General features: G+C 45.8%; 1 protein-coding gene across 4 annotated transcripts; it reads right to left on the reverse strand.

Moving 5' to 3' along the window:
• Positions 1-274: 274 nt before the first annotated feature.
• HADHB (hydroxyacyl-CoA dehydrogenase trifunctional multienzyme complex subunit beta) lies at positions 275-17812 on the reverse strand. 4 transcript variants are annotated; one of them, XM_075201069.1, is made up of 16 exons: positions 17723-17812; positions 11979-12041; positions 11609-11650; positions 11068-11167; positions 10703-10747; positions 10115-10214; positions 9924-10011; positions 9344-9531; positions 7582-7762; positions 6560-6681; positions 6349-6428; positions 6219-6266; positions 5943-6030; positions 2466-2540; positions 2194-2358; positions 275-757 (listed from the first exon to the last, which is right to left on the reverse strand). In XM_075201069.1, exons 2-16 carry the CDS (start codon positions 12031-12033, stop codon positions 722-724), a joined length of 1413 nt encoding a protein of 470 aa, XP_075057170.1. In that variant the 5' UTR covers positions 12034-12041; positions 17723-17812; the 3' UTR covers positions 275-721. The 4 variants fall into 4 exon arrangements, with proteins under 4 accessions (XP_075057170.1, XP_075057171.1, XP_075057173.1 ...); XM_075201070.1 differs by having other exon boundaries at positions 11979-12044; positions 17723-17781; XM_075201072.1 differs by having other exon boundaries at positions 17712-17733.
• Positions 17813-17816: the final 4 nt, after the last annotated feature.

The following is a 17816-nucleotide window of genomic DNA, read 5'->3' on the forward strand; positions in this document are numbered from 1 at the left end:
TTTCTTCAGCTTCTTTTGTTTGGTTTATTTATATTTTTATGTGAGTTACCATTTAGAACGAGCTTTACTATTCCAAATACTCAAATTTCTATCCATTTGTTTGGTCCAAAGTGATCTTATTTTTTGCCGTCATTTTGACCAGTAACAGTATAAATCCTGTGCCTCTTATTACTTAGTCTGACCCAGAGTGAAAGGCATTGGTTGGCACAAAGTGATAGTTTCTAGTTAGCATTCGGGGCTAAACATTTTTATGCAAAATAAAACCAGGACACAGTTAATTAATTTTTTTTTTTTTTTATTATTAATTCTTCAATTCAGGTTCTCTCACTTCCTGGGGAGAGAGCGACACACTTATTAATTTTCTTACAAGATCATTCCCAAAAAGGTGTGTGCTCTACAGGTTTTATAAAGCAACCTGAGCAATAATTCATCATTTGTACAAAAGCAAGACCCCCTTTTCCTTCCACATTGCATAGAAAAGCATGGCACCACCATGGGCTCCTGCCAGGCTCCCAGCCAGGATTAGATAACAGAACGATGCTAGCAGAATCTGCTGTGTGCTCCGTACAAATCGGTTATTCATTTCCAAACTGCAGACAAGGCCACTAAAAAACAAATATATTTACAGTGCTGCAAGGTTTTCCTCAATGGGAGGCATAGATTCTGAGTTATTAGTGCATTCATCTCGTGTTTAGGCTCATACAGTATTTTAAGCTTCTTATTACTGGGGATAAAGTTCTACAATGATTCCGTGTCCCTAAAAGAGGAAGAAAAAAAAAGTATAAGTACATTAGCACCAGTCAACAGAGAATTATACACATATAAGGGCAGGTCTTGCTCATGAAGGATGGATTAGCAAGAAGAAAAAAAAACATGATAACTGCAGATAACACTAACAACGCTGTAGTACCCAGCAGACGCCGGACCATTTTTTGTCACACTGGGAGTGGCCCAATAAGAAATTCCTAATTAAAAAGAGAAAAAAGGACAACAGCAATCATCTCACTGCTAAGATATTTAAAGTGCCCTTGTTACCTACACACAATGGAGGCAGTCATTGTGTTTGGGTAGAAACAATATTTAAGATAATAGTCATCGTCATTTATTTATATAGCGCCACTGATTCCGCAGCGCTGTACAGAGAACTCACTCCCATCATACAGTCTATGACTACCATCACAACCATTAACTAGCAACCAAACATTCATGAAACGCTGGTTCTCAGGTCATTTATAGTATGAAGTCAAGTTTATCGATTGATCCCATTTTTTGCTCTCTGGTTTACAAAACAAAAAACTTTTACAACTACAATTCTTCGGTACCGACGAAAGGATTATGTCCCTGCTATACTATTTTTATACTTCACAGCCAGATTAGCTACTATTCTCTTGCAAAATAAATGAGTAAAATAAATCACAATTCTAGTTATTTAATATTAAAGGGAAAGTGATGTCAAATGTACAATAAAAAAGGGACTAAATGTGATTTTATCTATAAAGAAAAAAAATAAATCTATTTATTTCCCTCAAAATGTTGATCCCTCTACAACATCTTACGTGTGTCTCTTATACCTAGATATAAAAAAGAACTACTAATACTACAGACAGTTTAAGCGAGAGAGGCCGATCTCAGAGAATTCTCCTGTAGGGAGGTAACACAATGACAGGTCAACACTCTGATACTGTAAAGTTGGTCAAACAACCGAAACTATAAATACGCAGCGAGAGGCACATACATAAAGACTAGGAGTAGAGGGAGAGGAGCTGTAAGTATTGCTGGTAATATATATCGTCATAAGCTGCAGGGGAGTATCCTCCCGCACAATAGAAAGCCCTAAACACACATTTACTGTTTTTGAATAACTGCTTAAATAACCAATTACAGAGCAGCGGATCCTCAGGGGATAGCGTGTAAACACGCGTACAGGTTATACACACACAATGAGTGTCATGCGAATCTTACTAGCAATGCAATACACTTCAGTGGCTCCTTGTCATATTAACCGCACTAAAAATATTAATGTCAACACTATTAAAACAGAGAAAACGCAGCATACATCAGATTTCTAATAACGTACTTACTCTCTGGTATAAAACACTACATTCAGCATAATTATTTAAACACAGTTTCTATTTGCGATTTCCACCTCCCCCGCCTAGTGCTGGAACAGAAACCTCACGGCGGCGCACTCACCTGTCCGCCTGCGGCACACGCTGCCACCAGCCCGTACTGTCCTCCCTCTTTCTTCAGCCGGTGAGCCGCCGCCATGACCAGACGGCAACCTGTAGCTCCAAACGGGTGGCCCAACGACAGGGATCCGCCCCAAGTGTTAAACTTCTCTAGGGCAGGGGCTCCGACCTGGGAAACAAAACATGTTCTATATTCTACCTTCATTCAGTAATTATCAGACACAGCTTAATGCCGTCTGATCAGTAGGTACCGATAGATCCGGCTGATGTAGTCACCTTAGTCTTCCGTCCCATGTAGTTCTGTGCAAACCAGTCAGAATCCATAGCTTTCAGATTGGCCATAATCTGCCCCTGTAGACCAGAGAGACGTCATTTAGAATGAGGATACCCTTATGTACCCCAGGTTCCTGTTGCACACCTCACTTCCTGTCAGTGTGCATTGTATAGCTTGTTATGTCTCCTAAACATCACCGACAAAGTCCTCCGTCCATTCGCCCTGTACCAACCTTGCAACAAGGCCAGTGGTGGATTCGGTAAAGTCCAAAGTTGAAGCTTCACCGTGACACCAACAACCCAACTGATAGTTCTATATAACAGAGGTGGCGGTGACAAGGGCCCCACTATTTATGGATTCAAAAGGATAAATATTTACTTCCATTCACATAATATTTGTGTAATGAAATATGCAGAGGACCATTGTGCAAAAATACAAACACGATCTATAATGTACGTACACGCGTGTGCAGAGGAAAATAACAAGGTGACACGTAGTGTGTGGTATCACACAGACGCTTTAAATGCCCCAATCTCAGGCGCAGTCTAATCTCTCAAACATTACCTTGAGTAATAAAGAGCGCACGCCACACGGGCAGTTTAATGGCATGAGCCGCTTATAAAATGCTGAGAGCAGCGCTTGGGACAAGTGTCCACAACACATAATAAAATGTTCCCCAATTAAATCTCTCCGTCATAGTGCGGTCACGCTATGTACATTAGACATGAGCATAAGTAAAGTGTCCCGTCCTACACAGTCATACGGGCGACTCTCCGTGTATGGAAATAAAGGATATTGTGGTTCTCTTGGGCCGCCCAAGCAGCGTACACACGTGCCCCTACTAGACAGCACAAAGACCTTATTATAAGGCATTTAATATGCTCATCTGTCTGTACAGGACTTGGATATAACAAGGTAATCACAGCAGCTCCTGGGAATACTAAGTCGCTGTATTATCACTGGGTCCCTTTAAACGTCCTGTGGATTCCCAGCAGGTGGCTCTATCTTTACACTGAATTACCCTGTGCAAATAGCGTCATTTACATAAGTAGACTGGCAGCAGACATGTGTACCGACTGCCTGACATGTCAACACTCAGACAGGGAAAGGAGAGAACTGTGCTGTATGTACTAACACTGACCCCATGATCTGTGCACAGATACACAGTGCAGTCATAGTATCGGATATAACACAGGTCATACTGCTGGGTGACCATAATACAGCCATGTACAGGAGAGAACTGTGCTGTATGTACTAACACTGACCCCCATGATCTGTGCACAGATACACGGTGCAGTCATAGTATCAGATATAACACAGGTCATACTGCTGGGTGACCATAATACAGCCATGTACAGGAGAGAACTGTGCTGTATGTACAATCACTGACCCCCATGATCTGTGCACAAATACACGGTGCAGTCATAGTACCAGATATAACACAGGTCATACTTCTGGGTGACCATAATACAGCCATGTACAGGAGAGAACTGTGCTGTATGTACTAAGACTGACCCCCATGATCTGTGCACAAGTACACGGTGCAGTCATAGTACCAGATATAACACAGGTCATACTGCTGGGTGACCATAATACAGCCATGTACAGGAGAGAACTGTGCTGTATGTACTAAGACTGACCCCCATGATCTGTGCACAGATACACAGTGCAGTCATAGTATCAGATATAACACAGGTCATACTGCTGGGTGACCATAATACAGCCATGTACAGGAGAGAACTGTGCTGTATGTACTAAGACTGACCCCCATGATCTGTGCACAAGTACACGGTGCAGTCATAGTACCAGATATAACACAGGTCATACTGCTGGGTGACCATAATACAGCCATGTACAGGAAAGAACTGTGCTGTATGTACTAAGACTGACCCCCATGATCTGTGCACAAGTACACGGTGCAGTCATAGTACCAGATATAACACAGGTCATACTGCTGGGTGACCATAATACAGCCATGTACAGGAGAGAACTGTGCTGTATGTACTAACACTGACCCCCATGATCTGTGCAGATACACAGTGCAGTCATAGTATCAGATATAACACAGGTCATACTGCTGGGTGACCATAATACAGCCATGTACAGGAGAGAACTGTGCTGTATGTACTAAGACTGACCCCCATGATCTGTGCACAGATACACAGTGCAGTCATGGTACCAGATATAGCACTGGATGACCATAATACAGGTCATGTACATGTCGCATCCTAGGAACGATTGCTGTAGTTTCTGACACCAGGAAGAGATCGGGTAACGATTATACCAGACATCTGTATTCTTATCATTATAGAAGTTGATGAATTTTAGCAAAATCACCGGAAGGAAGTAACAAGAGGTGAATGTTTCTGGTGGTTTGTTTTCAAAAATAAGAAAAAGTGGAAAAATCTCCCTAAGACGGTTATATTCACAAAGGTGTGTTCAGGTGTGAATACACCATTCGTAAGAGACTGCTCCATTCTAACACTAAACTCTCAGTACACAGTCCCGTATTATGACACGAGTGTTTCGTTCATAAATTTAATACAAATCTATAAAATATTTTACAACTCTATAGAACGCTAAATGAATATACAGCAAAACACACAAAAAATAAATACAATATGGGAGGACAGTGGGGTGATATTCACCAGGGACCCCACATCCATCCAGGGACGCTCTGCTTGCACCGGTATTATTAGCTCGACGTATCCAACACGCTGCCCCATGCGCTGGAAGAGGCGGATCAGGGGTGTGTAAGCGCCGTACACGTATGTAGCTGCGTGTGAAACGTGTTTTGTGCCTGTATGTGTAAGGTGTACGCTCTATGACAAGCTGCCTACATGCAGTGGACTTTTCATACATCCCTGTTTCCAGAACCATCAGCTTACTGGCAGCTCGTACAACCTGCCTGGGACAGGTCTACTGTCTACAGTCCCAGCTCTTCCAGGGGAACAAACTGTTTATTTCCTAGGTGGTATTAGGGGCAGTGTCTGTCTCACTGTATACCCAGAGTGTTACACAAGGTATAACCCACGCGGCCATGGCACTAATCACAAGAACAATTATACTAGTGATACTACAGATGGCCGATGGTCACAATGCAGTTCTATTTCATTTCCTAAAAGACCAGAAGTGTAAGAGAGGTTGTGGGTGGGATGAGCTGGGCCAACGTCTCCCTGATGTTTATAACACACCTGCATCCTTTCCCGGTGCATTGTGGGTAAGGGTGACCACATTCCGCCGTTAGGTTCTACAGGACGGGGCATGACATAGTAATGTGTGTATAGGAAACATATGGGATGGTAGGGGGCTGTGAGAGATTACAGTTACATAATGCAAGCTATTCAGCCGTCACCTCATGTACAATAATACTGGAACACACAGCGCATAGTAGAACCGCGTGCGGAACTCATCACGTAACTAGGAGGATACATGAATCTCCTATATACATGTATGTATGAAACCTGCATTTATCTTACAGCGAAGGCTTCATGGAACTCAAAGACGTCTATATCGGCCAGGGTCAGGCCGGCTCTCTCCAGCACTTTGGGTGTAGCGTAGGTCGGGCTGAAATAGACATATACCAGTTACAGTCAGAGAAGAGAGAACAAGGCAGGACAAGTGTCATCATGTTCTGATGTAGACAACTCATTTGTTCCCCACACAACAATATCCACGTCACATCCTCTTCCCTCTCACTAAGGGACACGTTCTTAGACAGTGATGAGATCTGCCCCGTCCATGTTGGTACATACCCAAGCAGGAGCTGATCTTTGGGGTCCTGAGACACATAGACGAAATCCCTGTGAGGAAGAAGCACAGTTCAATCACAGTTGCGGGGGGGATGTCACACCTATAATATAACGTATGCTGGATGTTACGTACCGCAGATAGGCTTTAGGCTTGTACCCCAAGGCCAGCGCTTTCTCCTCAGACATAATTAAAACCGCTGAAGCTCCGTCCGTCTGCAAGTAGAGAATAAATCAGACGTGACAGCTGCATTAATCATCATACCCCCAGCGCAGCTTCCTAGACCAATCGCCGGGTGCGGTCTCAGGTGAATGTAATGAGTGTCACCGACTAACAGAATTATTACCAGAAACGAGGAGTTTGCCGCGGTCACTGTGCCGTGAGGTTTGATGAAAGCCGGTTTCAGCTTTGCCAACTGTTCCATGGTCGAGGGACGGATCCCGTTGTCCTTATCAACAGTTTGTTTACCTGGAAACAGAGAGGGTTCAGCACACATTGGAGAGGACACGGGGCCACACGGGAGAGGACACGGGGCCACACGGAAGAGGACACGGGGCCACACGGGAGAGGACACGGGGCCACACGGGAGAGGACACGGGGCCACACGGGAGAGGACACGGGGCCACACGGGATACATTTACAAACATTGGGATCCTCCATAAGGCCGGACAATAAAATAGAACGGAGGAAAGATCCAATGCACGGTCTAATGTAAGGGTGTGTAATCAGGAGTCATCTATCACTTCCATCCAGCACATGAACGTCACTACCGCAGACGACTGGTCAATAAACTGCATTTTATCTTCCTTCGTAAAAGAAGAGCATTTAATCTGGTCATATATTTGCTCTTCATACACCAGGGGGTAAATGTATCAAGCTGAGAGTTTACTGGCGGGTTTGAAAAGTGGAGATGTTGCCTATAGCAACCAGTCAGATTCTAGCTGTCATTTTGTAGAATGTACTAAATAAGTAACTAGAATCTGATTGGTTGCTATAGGCAACACCTTCACTTTTCAAACCTGCTGGAAACTCTCAGCTTGATACATTTACCCCCAGGTCTGAACTTGTAGTAACATCTACATGTATGTAGGATGCCGCTTACAGGCAGTTTCAGAGAAGCGTTTTACAGCTTATACATAGTGGAGGATGCGAGTAGCTCAGGGTCTGTGTTCCTATTGGCTGGGCCAGGCCATGTGACTGCCTAGTGGTCATCGGCCTCCATATTGTCACTGAACAGGCTGCTAAGCGTGCACAGGACATACAGCAGTCACCACGTCAGGCATTGTATATCATTGCTGCCACACATTATACATTACTCTGGGATCACATCTCACAGGACACACTGACAGCTGATGGGCTGGTAGTCACCTGGCACTTTATAGGAGATGACATCAGACAGGTGCCCAGCGTCCTGCGCTTTCTTGGCCAGAGAATGAGACCGCAGCGCATACTCGTCCTGCTCTGTCCGGGAGACAGCGAAAGCTGCTGCCAGTCTGTCTGCGGAGTGTCCCATCACCTCATTGGTGGAGAATTCAGCAACAGCCGGGAGCTGGGGAAATAGAACGTTCCCTGATGTTACATAGTAAATGGTGCATTGTATGACCTAGAGAACCTGCAGGTTACAGCACTATAGCCAGGAGCTGGGGGTAATAGAACGTTCCCTGATGATACATAGTAAATGATGCATTGTATGACCTGGAGAACCTGCAGGTTACACAGCCAGGAGCTGGGGAGGAAGAACGTTCCCTGATGATGCATAGTAAATGGTGCATTGTATGACCTGGAGAACCTGCAGGTTACAGCACTATAGCCGGGAGCTGGGGGTAATAGAACGTTCCCTGATGATACATAGTAAATGGTGCATTGTATGACCTGGAGAACCTGCAGGTTACAGCACTATAGCCAGGAGCTGGGGGTAATAGAACGTTCCCTGATGATACATAGTAAATGGTGCATTGTATGACCTGGAGAACCTGCAGGTTATTATTATTATCATCATCATTTATTTGTTAGGCGCCACAAGATTTCTGCAGCGCCGCACATAGTACAAACAGTAGACTATACAGGGTAAAACAGTACAGAACAATAAACAAAAATACCAATGCTTCAGAAACTCCAGGCAGGTTAATGCAGTAGAGGCGGAGTAGAAGAACAGGTATGGAGACAAGAGGGAAGAAGGCCCTGCTCATTCGAGCTTACATCCTAAGGGTGGGTGAACGAAACAGACACAATTGGAGGAAGTTGAAGTGTGGGGAGAGGGACCGGGAGGAGAGAGGGTAGAACGTTTGGAGGAGATGCGGGTTATGTAGAAGGTTGGTAGGCTTTAAGGAACAGGTGAGTTTTGAGTGCTCGTTTGAAGGAGCACAGATTAGGAGAGAGACGGATGGAGCGAGGGAGGTCGTTCCAGTGGAGGGGGGCGGCACGGGAGAAGTCTTGGATTCTGGAGTGGGAAGTGGTGATAAGAGTGGAGGAGAGGCGGCGGTCATTAGCTGAGCGTAGGGAGCGGGCAGGAGTGTGAATGGAGAGGAGGTTAGAGATGTAAGGGGCAGTAGACTGAGAGAGAGCCTTGTACGTAGTGGTAAGGAGTTTGAAAAGGATTCTGTAGGGGAAAGGGAGCCAGTGTAAGGCAAGGCAGAGAGGGGAGGCAGAGGAGGAGCAGCGTGAAAGGAAGATGAGTCTTGCAGCCGCATTGAGTATAGAGCGGAGGGGTGCGAGGTGGGAGGTTACAGCACTATAGCCGGGAGCTGGGGGTAATAGAACGTTCCCTGATGATACATAGTAAATGGTGCATTGTATGACCTGGAGAACCTGCAGGTTACAGCACCACAGCCGGGAGCTGGGGTAATAGAACGTTCCCTGATGATACATAGTAAATGGTGCATGGTATGACCTGGAGAACCTGCAGGTTACACAGCCGGGAGCTGGGGTAATAGAACGTTCCCTGATGATACATAGTAAATGGTGCATTGTATGACCTGGAGAACCTGCAGGTTACAGCACCACAGCCAGCAGCTGGGGGTAATAGAGCGTTCCCTGATGATACATAGTAAATGGTGCATTGTATGACCTGGAGAACCTGCAGGTTACAGCACAGACACGGCTAGCACCGCACAGCTTATTCTCTCCTTACTTCTGGTGCCAGGTAGTCAGGCCGGATCCTGGACAACATAGACAGTCTCTGCCCCAGGCCCTTGGCCTTGTTAATACTCAGCATCATTTTTCTCATCTTCCTGCTGTGCCGAATCGGGACATCGGACATAAACTCCACACCGCCGGCAACTACCACGTCACACTGACCAGACGCAACCAGACCGAAGGCTGTGGACAAGACAACAGATACATGAGAATAAAGGAGTAGGAGCATGGATGTCAGACGTGGCCCTCTAAAGCTTTTCTGTGGCCATAATATCCTAAAACATGTACGATATCTTCTATATAAACTTAGCACTGGAATGGGACACAGACATGTCTGTAGTATATAGAGCACTCGAACACCCAACCAGCCATAACATGCGCAAACATGTGTTACAATCACATGCAGGTAGCTAGAGACCTGAACACACAGCTCTCGTGAGATGATAACCCCCATGTATTTCCCCTGGTCAGATCAGACAGATATCAGTACCAGGAATAGACAACCTGAAGATCTATGGGACAATCGGGACCGTGCCCGATACATTTACGCTGAGCAAGTCATTGGCGATGCTCACCTGTGGTCATGGCTTGGTTGGAGGAGATGCACGCCATGGTGACTGTGTGAGCTGGGGTCTTATCAGAGAAACCGGCCCCGAGAGCAGCCTGGGGGGAGACGGGAGAAAGTTATACAGTGTCTGTAACATTCCGAGTGCCGCTCTCAGGATCTCTGACCAATGTTACAGGAACAGGGAGAGAGAAGACTCACCTCACGGGCGACATTGCTGGTCTTCACTTCCTGGATAACAGTCCCGTACACAATGTAATCCACCAATTCTTTCTGGATGCTGGTACGATTCAGCAACCCTCTGATTACATACACAAAACACATAGTGGACACTGCATTATATATAATACTATTCATTGTATGACCAACGCAGGTCACAGCCCAACAAATATATGACAAATAAAAAACGCAGTACCAGCTTAGCTGCAAAAGGTACTGTTACGGGGGAAGTCAATTACAGAAATCAGAACTGCGGAGGTCAGTGACTGTAAGCTCTGTGGACTCAACATTCCCACTCTGCTGCTGATCCGTATCGGTCTTATTCTGCCCAACAGCACCGTATAGACAAACTGCCAGCATAGAACACATACTAATTTATACTACCCTTAAGTAATAAACAGGATATACATATACTTGGCGCCCCCTAGAGGAAAAAGGCTATAACATGGTTGAAGCGAGACACAGAACATTTCTGGTCTAACCTGACCCTTCTGCAGGATGGTGAGAAGTACACAGAGTGCTGGCACTGAGGGAGAGCGGCTATTCAGAGACACATTACAAACCACTTACTGCAATGCTGTCCTGGCCAAGTCGTGCGGCATCAAGTCTGCGTATCTGCAAGACGGAAAACAACAGGTTAATGATTACCAATACATGTGCAAACTGAGGCGTGAACACATCTACCCCCTGCAGGCAGGTTACACAACCGCAGCGTGTACATATTACTGACACTCCCCTGTCCATCATCACACGTCCGCCTCTGGCAGCAGCACCAACAACTGAACACCTTCCCCCTAAGAGTCCTACTCAGGGACCCAGACCCACTACCCAGGATAACGTCTCTATCGGTCACACAGCTTGGATGATGTCAGACAGATGAGTATTATTAGTCGGATCACACGAACCGTGTGATGGGAGAACAACAAAGGACTTACGTGGTTCCTGAGAGCAGAAACGGGGTGCGGACCCCGTCCACCACCACCACGTTCTTAACACCCGGCTTGGCCAGAGTCTTCTTACTCTTTGTCTGAACAGCTAGAACAAGAAAGATGTAAAACAAAATAACATATCCATACAGAAGCCTATATGGCATGTTAGTCTGTGGTTCTCTATATACACAGTACATAAATATATTTATATGAGTTATAGGGACTCTGAGCCTTATGGTGTCAGGTGCAGCGGGAGAGTAAACACTTAATAATTACAGGGTTTGTCTTACGGCTTTATAGCCGGGTACGATTATTGGTCATGGACGTGGTACAGGGATTAGGGGACATACCGGCCGGGGGTCTCAGTGCCCCCTTCACACCTACACTGGGAGAGGGAGGGAATGCATGCAATAGGTTTTGGTAACACAGTGCCGTCTGTAGTACTACAAGTCCCAGAATGCTGCGACGGCTCTGCTTGGTAGGGATCTGACATTCTGCATATTTGGTAAAACGAAGAACAGAGAACAATATCTAATACGGCAATTACCTGGAGACTGGAGGTGGGAAGAGCAGCTTATGGATCGGACGGCTGAGAGAGAAATAAAACACATAATTGTAGTTGTACATTTCAAGCAACCTGAATGTGACTAAGAAAAGACAGCCGGGATCCAGGGAGGGCTGGTGGATATAAAGATGTTGCGTGCAAACCCTGGACAGGATAATATACATAGATAGCACCCCTCTCTCGCCCTCCATAATGACTGCTGAAAACACATCATAAGGTGGCAGAACCCATATAGCACTGGGCTTATTTGGAAAACATGGATAAGACAATGGAATGGTATAGGCTACAGATATGATTGTCAGTATAGTACACTACTGTATGCCGGGTACAACAACTAGCGGAGTCTACTTACTGAATCTGGAAGCTGCTGGGAGGCATCGGACACTTTGTCTTAACATTAAGGCCATCTTGGATCCTGCTGGAACAAGACAAGTTGTTAGATCAATGCTGGTGCAGTTCAGAATACTGTTGTCTCATACAAAGACAAGAGACCAATCAGATTCTAGCTGTCATTTTGTAGAATGTACTAAATAAATGATTACCCAGTTTGTTTATTAGTTTACTATGTTTGTCCCCAATTGTAAAGCGCTACGGAATATGTTGGTGCTATATAAATAAATGATGATGATAACTATTATCTGATTGGTTGCTATAGGTAATATCTCCACTTTTTCCAACCTGCAGTTTAGTAAATATACCCCAAGGTCAGCACCAGTGCCCCCCCCCACTCAGAGTGTGACATCATAGCCCAGTGCCAGTCAGTCAGCGTATCACCGACAGACACACACAAGAGGATGCCGGCTCCGTCAGGTGAGAAGAGACGCCCAGTGTGGGGGCACCAATAAGTGACATTTTTACCCTCCTATAAAACATTGCATCACTCTTGCAGTGTATTATGTGCCCCCCAGGCTCGCTTGGCAGCAGTGCCAGCCCTGGATACAGAATATTATACAGGGTTTGTTTCCAGAGTCCATGAAACATTTATAACACAAATGTTTGTACAGATTCCTCCTACATTCCAAGGCTTACTGGTAAGTTACTTGGCAGCTGACAAAATTAACCCTATAGTGTGTGTTAGGGCATATAGATTGTGAGCTCCACTGGGACAAGGACCGATCTGAATGATGACATATTCTGATCAGCGGTGCATCTCGTGCTGTACAGATACACGTTAATAAGAACCGGCCAGCAGAAAGCACTCTGCAGACACCCAGCAGTGAGGAGGTAAACATGACAATGCCGGAAGTATTAGATTTCCTCCCACCCCCTCCTGCATTAGGATGCCAGTCATGATTCTCCAGACTGTGACCTTTCCCCCAATTCTCCTTCACAACCTTTCCCCCAATTCCTGTCCAGCATCACGTGGTACAATGTGAATAATGGAAGGTCGCAGAGTCAAGGTCGATCATTTACCCAGGTGCTGGGCCCGGCACCCACACAAGTCACCAGAGCCGGAATACTCTGCAATATTATCTTTATCATAACACATTACCATTAATGTACTGGGCACCACATAACCTCTGCAGAACCTTACAGAGTGGTAGTACAGCAATACTAATACTGAGCATACAGCCCCATCACACTGTGACACAACAGTAACATGTCAGTAATACATCCCCCAATACCACCTGACCTACAGCTATAATGTCACCCGGCTCCCCCAATGTCCTACCTCTAATACTGAGCATACAGCCCCCATCACACTGTGACACAACTGTAACATGTCAGTACTACATCCCCCAATACCACCAGACCTACAGCTATAATGTCACCCGGCTCTCCCAATGTCCTACCTCTAATACTGAGCATACAGCCCCCATCACACTGTGACACAACAGTAACATGTCAGTACTACATCCCCCAATACCACCTGACCTACAGCTATAATGTCACCCGACTCTCCCAATGTCCTACCTCTAATACTGAGCATACAGCCCCCATCACACTGTGACACAACTGTAACATGTCAGTAACACATCCACCAATACCACCTGACCTACAGCTATAATGTCACCCGGCTCTCCCAATGTCCTACCTCTAATACTGAGCATACAGCCCCCATCACACTGTGACACAACAGTAACATGTCAGTGCTACATCCCCCATTACCACATGACCTACAGCTATAATGTCACCCGGCTCTCCCAATGTCCTACCTCTAATACTGAGCATACAGCCCCCATCACACTGTGACACAACAGTAACATGTCAGTAATACATCCCCCATTACCACCTGACCTACAGCTATAATGTCACCCGGCTCTCCCAATGTCCTACCTCTAATACTGAGCATACAGCCCCCATCACACTGTGACACAACTGTAACATGTCAGTAATACATCCCCCAATACCACCTGACCTACAGCTATAATGTCACCCGGCTCTCCCAATGTCCCACCTCTAATACTGAGCATACAGCCCCCATCACACTGTGACACAACAGTAACATGTCAGTACTACATCCCCCAATACCACCTGACCTACAGCTATAATGTCACCCGGCTCCCAATGTCTTACCTCTAATACTGAGCATACAGCCCCCATCACACTGTGACACAAGAGTAACATGTCAGTGCTACATCCCCCATTACCACCTGACCTACAGCTATAATGTCACCCAGCTCTCCCAATGTCCTACCTCTAATACTGAGCATACAGCCCCCATCACACTGTGACACAACAGTAACATGTCAGTACTACATCCCCCAATACCACCTGACCTACAGCTATAATGTCACCCGGCTCTCCCAATGTCCCACCTCTAATACTGAGCATACAGCCCCCATCACACTGTGACACAACAGTAACATGTCAGTACTACATCCCCCAATACCACCTGACCTACAGCTATAATGTCACCCGGCTCTCCCAATGTCCTACCTCTAATACTGAGCATACAGCCCCCATCACACTGTGACACAACAGTAACATGTCAGTGCTACATCCCCCATTACCACCTGACCTACAGCTATAATGTCACCCGGCTCTCCCAATGTCCTACCTCTTATACTGAGCATACAGCCCCCATCACACTGTGACACAACAGTAACATGTCAGTACTACATCCACCAATACCACCTGACCTACAGCTATAATGTCACCCGGCTCTCCCAATGTCCTACCTCTAATACTGAGCATACAGCCCCCATCACACTGTGACACAACAGTAACATGTCAGTGCTACATCCCCCATTACCACCTGACCTACAGCTATAATGTCACCTGGCTCTCCCAATGTCCCACCTCCTATACTGAGCATACAGCCCCCATCACACTGTGACACAACAGTAACATGTCAGTGCTACATCCCCCAATACCACCAGACCTACAGCTATAATGTCACCCGGCTCTCCCAATGTCCTACCTCTAATACTGAGCATACAGCCCCCATCACACTGTGACATAACAGTAACATGTCAGTGCTACATCCCCCAATACCACCTGACCTACAGCTATAATGTCACCCGGCTCTCCCAATGTCCCACCTCTAATACTGAGCATACAGCCCCCATCACACTGTGACACAACAGTAACATGTCAGTGCTACATCCCCCATTACCACCTGACCTACAGCTATAATGTCACCCAGCTCTCCCAATGTCCCACCTCTAATACTGAGCATACAGCCCCCATCACACTGTGACACAACTGTAACATGTCAGTAATACATCCCCCAATACCACCTGACCTACAGCTATAATGTCACCCGGCTCTCCCAATGTCCCACCTCTAATACTGAGCATACAGCCCCCATCACACCGTGACACAACAGTAACATGTCAGTAATACATCCCCCAATACCACCTGACCTACAGCTATAATGTCACCTGGCTCTCCCAATGTCTTACCTCTAATACTGAGCATACAGCCCCCATCACACTGTGACACAACTAACCCAGGTAACACCTAGGGGGTAAATGTACTATGCCGAGATTTTTTCAACTCGCCGGAAATCAGCTAAAATTTAAAGCGGCAATGGCTTGTAAAGGCAAACTTGCCTTTACAAGCCATCGCTGCTTTAAATTTTAGCTGCAAAGCCGCAGATTTCCGGCAAGTTGAAAAAAACGGACTTTCATACATTTACCCCCTAGTCTCATCATTTGAGCAAGTGCCAGAATTGAACTCCAGCCACTCAGAGCCCACAGACTTAGTGCATAGCCCAGAGTGTGGTCCAGGCCAGAGACATGGATAGTAAGATCTGTCCTGGTTCTGTACAGTGGACGGTCAGACTGCAGCTCTACAATCTGACCAGGTGCAGTGTGCGTCTGTCTCTGGACTGTCCGTGGGACTATGTTACTGGATTCTCTGCCACACAGAAACGACAAGTAGGGAGGGACCTCGGTCCTCACAGGTTTGGGGCTCATACCCACTCCTGATCCCCCCTCCCCATTGTGATCAGTAGCCAATTAACCTAGCAGTATGTCCACTGACCCCAGAGCTGTGAGACAGCAATGCTAACCACTGTCACCCTACATGTATATAATGCTAACCACATGGCTGTGTGCAGTATTGTGCAAATTTAGCAGGGTAACTGTGTATAGTATAGTCTATAGTAGTATATATTATTACTATTATGTATTAATGGTCCCCACTCGCGCTGCATTGTGTGTAGTATGCGTTATTACTGGTATAGTGCTACAGAGCATTATACGGTGTCACCGGTCCTCTTGTGTACAGTATTCATTATTATTGCTGGTGCAGTATTGTACAATTTATAGTATGATAGTAATATATATATAGTATTATAGGGGATCTCACCGCTGTCCTGTGTGTAGTATTATGTAATATAATAAATCGCCCCTTTTGCCTCCGAAATACTTGAGCAGCTCGTATACAGCCGTCTCAGCAGCTACTTCTCTGACAACTCCCTTCTTGACCTTCTCCAATCTGGCTCCCTCCACTCCACAGAAACTGCCTTCACCAAAGTCACCAATGATCTTCTCTCAGCCACCCAGAGGCCCATTTCTCTTTACTCCTCCTGGATCTCTCTGCGGCCTCTGACACCACGGATCACCCTCTTCTTCTCCACACCCTTAACACCATTGGCCTTTCTGACACCACCCTTTAATGGTTCGCCAACCACTTGTTCTCTGTATCCCCCCAATCCATCCTTCCAGTAGGGTCCCCCATGGTTCTGTCATTGGCCCTCTGCTTGTCTTCACTGTAGACCACCTCATGAGTGAGCTCATCAGTTCCTTCGGCCTCTAGTACCACCTCTATACAGACAATGCAACTCTACCTCTCATCTCCTGATCTCTCCCCTTCCCTCCTCTCTCAGATGTCCAGTTACCTCTCTGCCATCTCCTCCTGGATGTCCTTAAGCTTTCTCAAACTTAACATGGCTGAAACTGAACTCATTGTCCTCCCTCCATCAAGAGTCTCCTATGCTCCTGACATCTCTATCACTGAGAGTACCGCTATCTCCTCTGTCCCCCAACACCGCTGCCTGGGGGTCATTCTGACTCCTCCATCTCCTTCAGTCCTCACATCCATCTCTTGTCCAATCCTGCTGCTCCCAGCTCTGCAACATCACTCATATCAGACCCCTCTCCCAGGATGCCACCACAACTGTGAGAGCAATGCTAACCACTGTGCCACCCTACATGTATACAATGCTAACCACGTGGCTGTGTGCAGTATGATATAATATAGTATTATAAAGTATTACAGAGTATTATAGTATTACATAGAGTATTATACAGAGTATTATATAGGATATTACAGGGTTCTCACCGCTCTCCTGTGTGCAGTATGATATAACAGAGTATTATAGTATTATACAGAGTATTACAGTATTATACAGAGTATCAGAGTATTATATAGGATATTACAGGGTTCTCACCGCTCTCCTGTGTGCAGTATGATATTATATAGTATTATATACAGTATTATAGTATTATACAGAGTATCAGAGTATTATATACGGTATTGAAGGGTTCTCACCGCTCTCCTGTGTGCAGTATGATATAACAGAGTATTATATACAGTATCAGAGTATTATAGTATTACATAAAGTATTATACAGAGTACCAGAGTATTATATAGAGTATTATAGTATTATACAGAGTATTATATAGGATATTACAGGGTTCTCACCGCTCTCCGCCGTCTCAGGGTCCTGTCAGTTCTCAGTGACGTCACACAGGTCTCAGGCCCCCGGGCTCGGCCGCTCAGGGCTGTCCTGTGACCG

Source organism: Mixophyes fleayi, chromosome 3 (assembly GCF_038048845.1).
Source record: "Mixophyes fleayi isolate aMixFle1 chromosome 3, aMixFle1.hap1, whole genome shotgun sequence".
Lineage (NCBI taxonomy): Eukaryota > Metazoa > Chordata > Amphibia > Anura > Limnodynastidae > Mixophyes > Mixophyes fleayi.

Excerpts from the sequence above, each read along its gene's own strand:
- HADHB (XM_075201069.1), bottom strand. The coding sequence starts at position 12,033 with ATGGCCTTAATGTTAAGACAAAGTGTCCGATGCCTCCCAGCAGCTTCC. Across the intron at positions 9,532-9,923 it reads CAACCAAGCCATGACCACAG|CCTTCGGTCTGGTTGCGTCT; the intron begins GTGAGCATCGCC and ends TCTTGTCCACAG. Across the intron at positions 6,267-6,348 it reads AAGCCTAAAGCCTATCTGCG|GGATTTCGTCTATGTGTCTC; the intron begins GTACGTAACATC and ends TCTTCCTCACAG.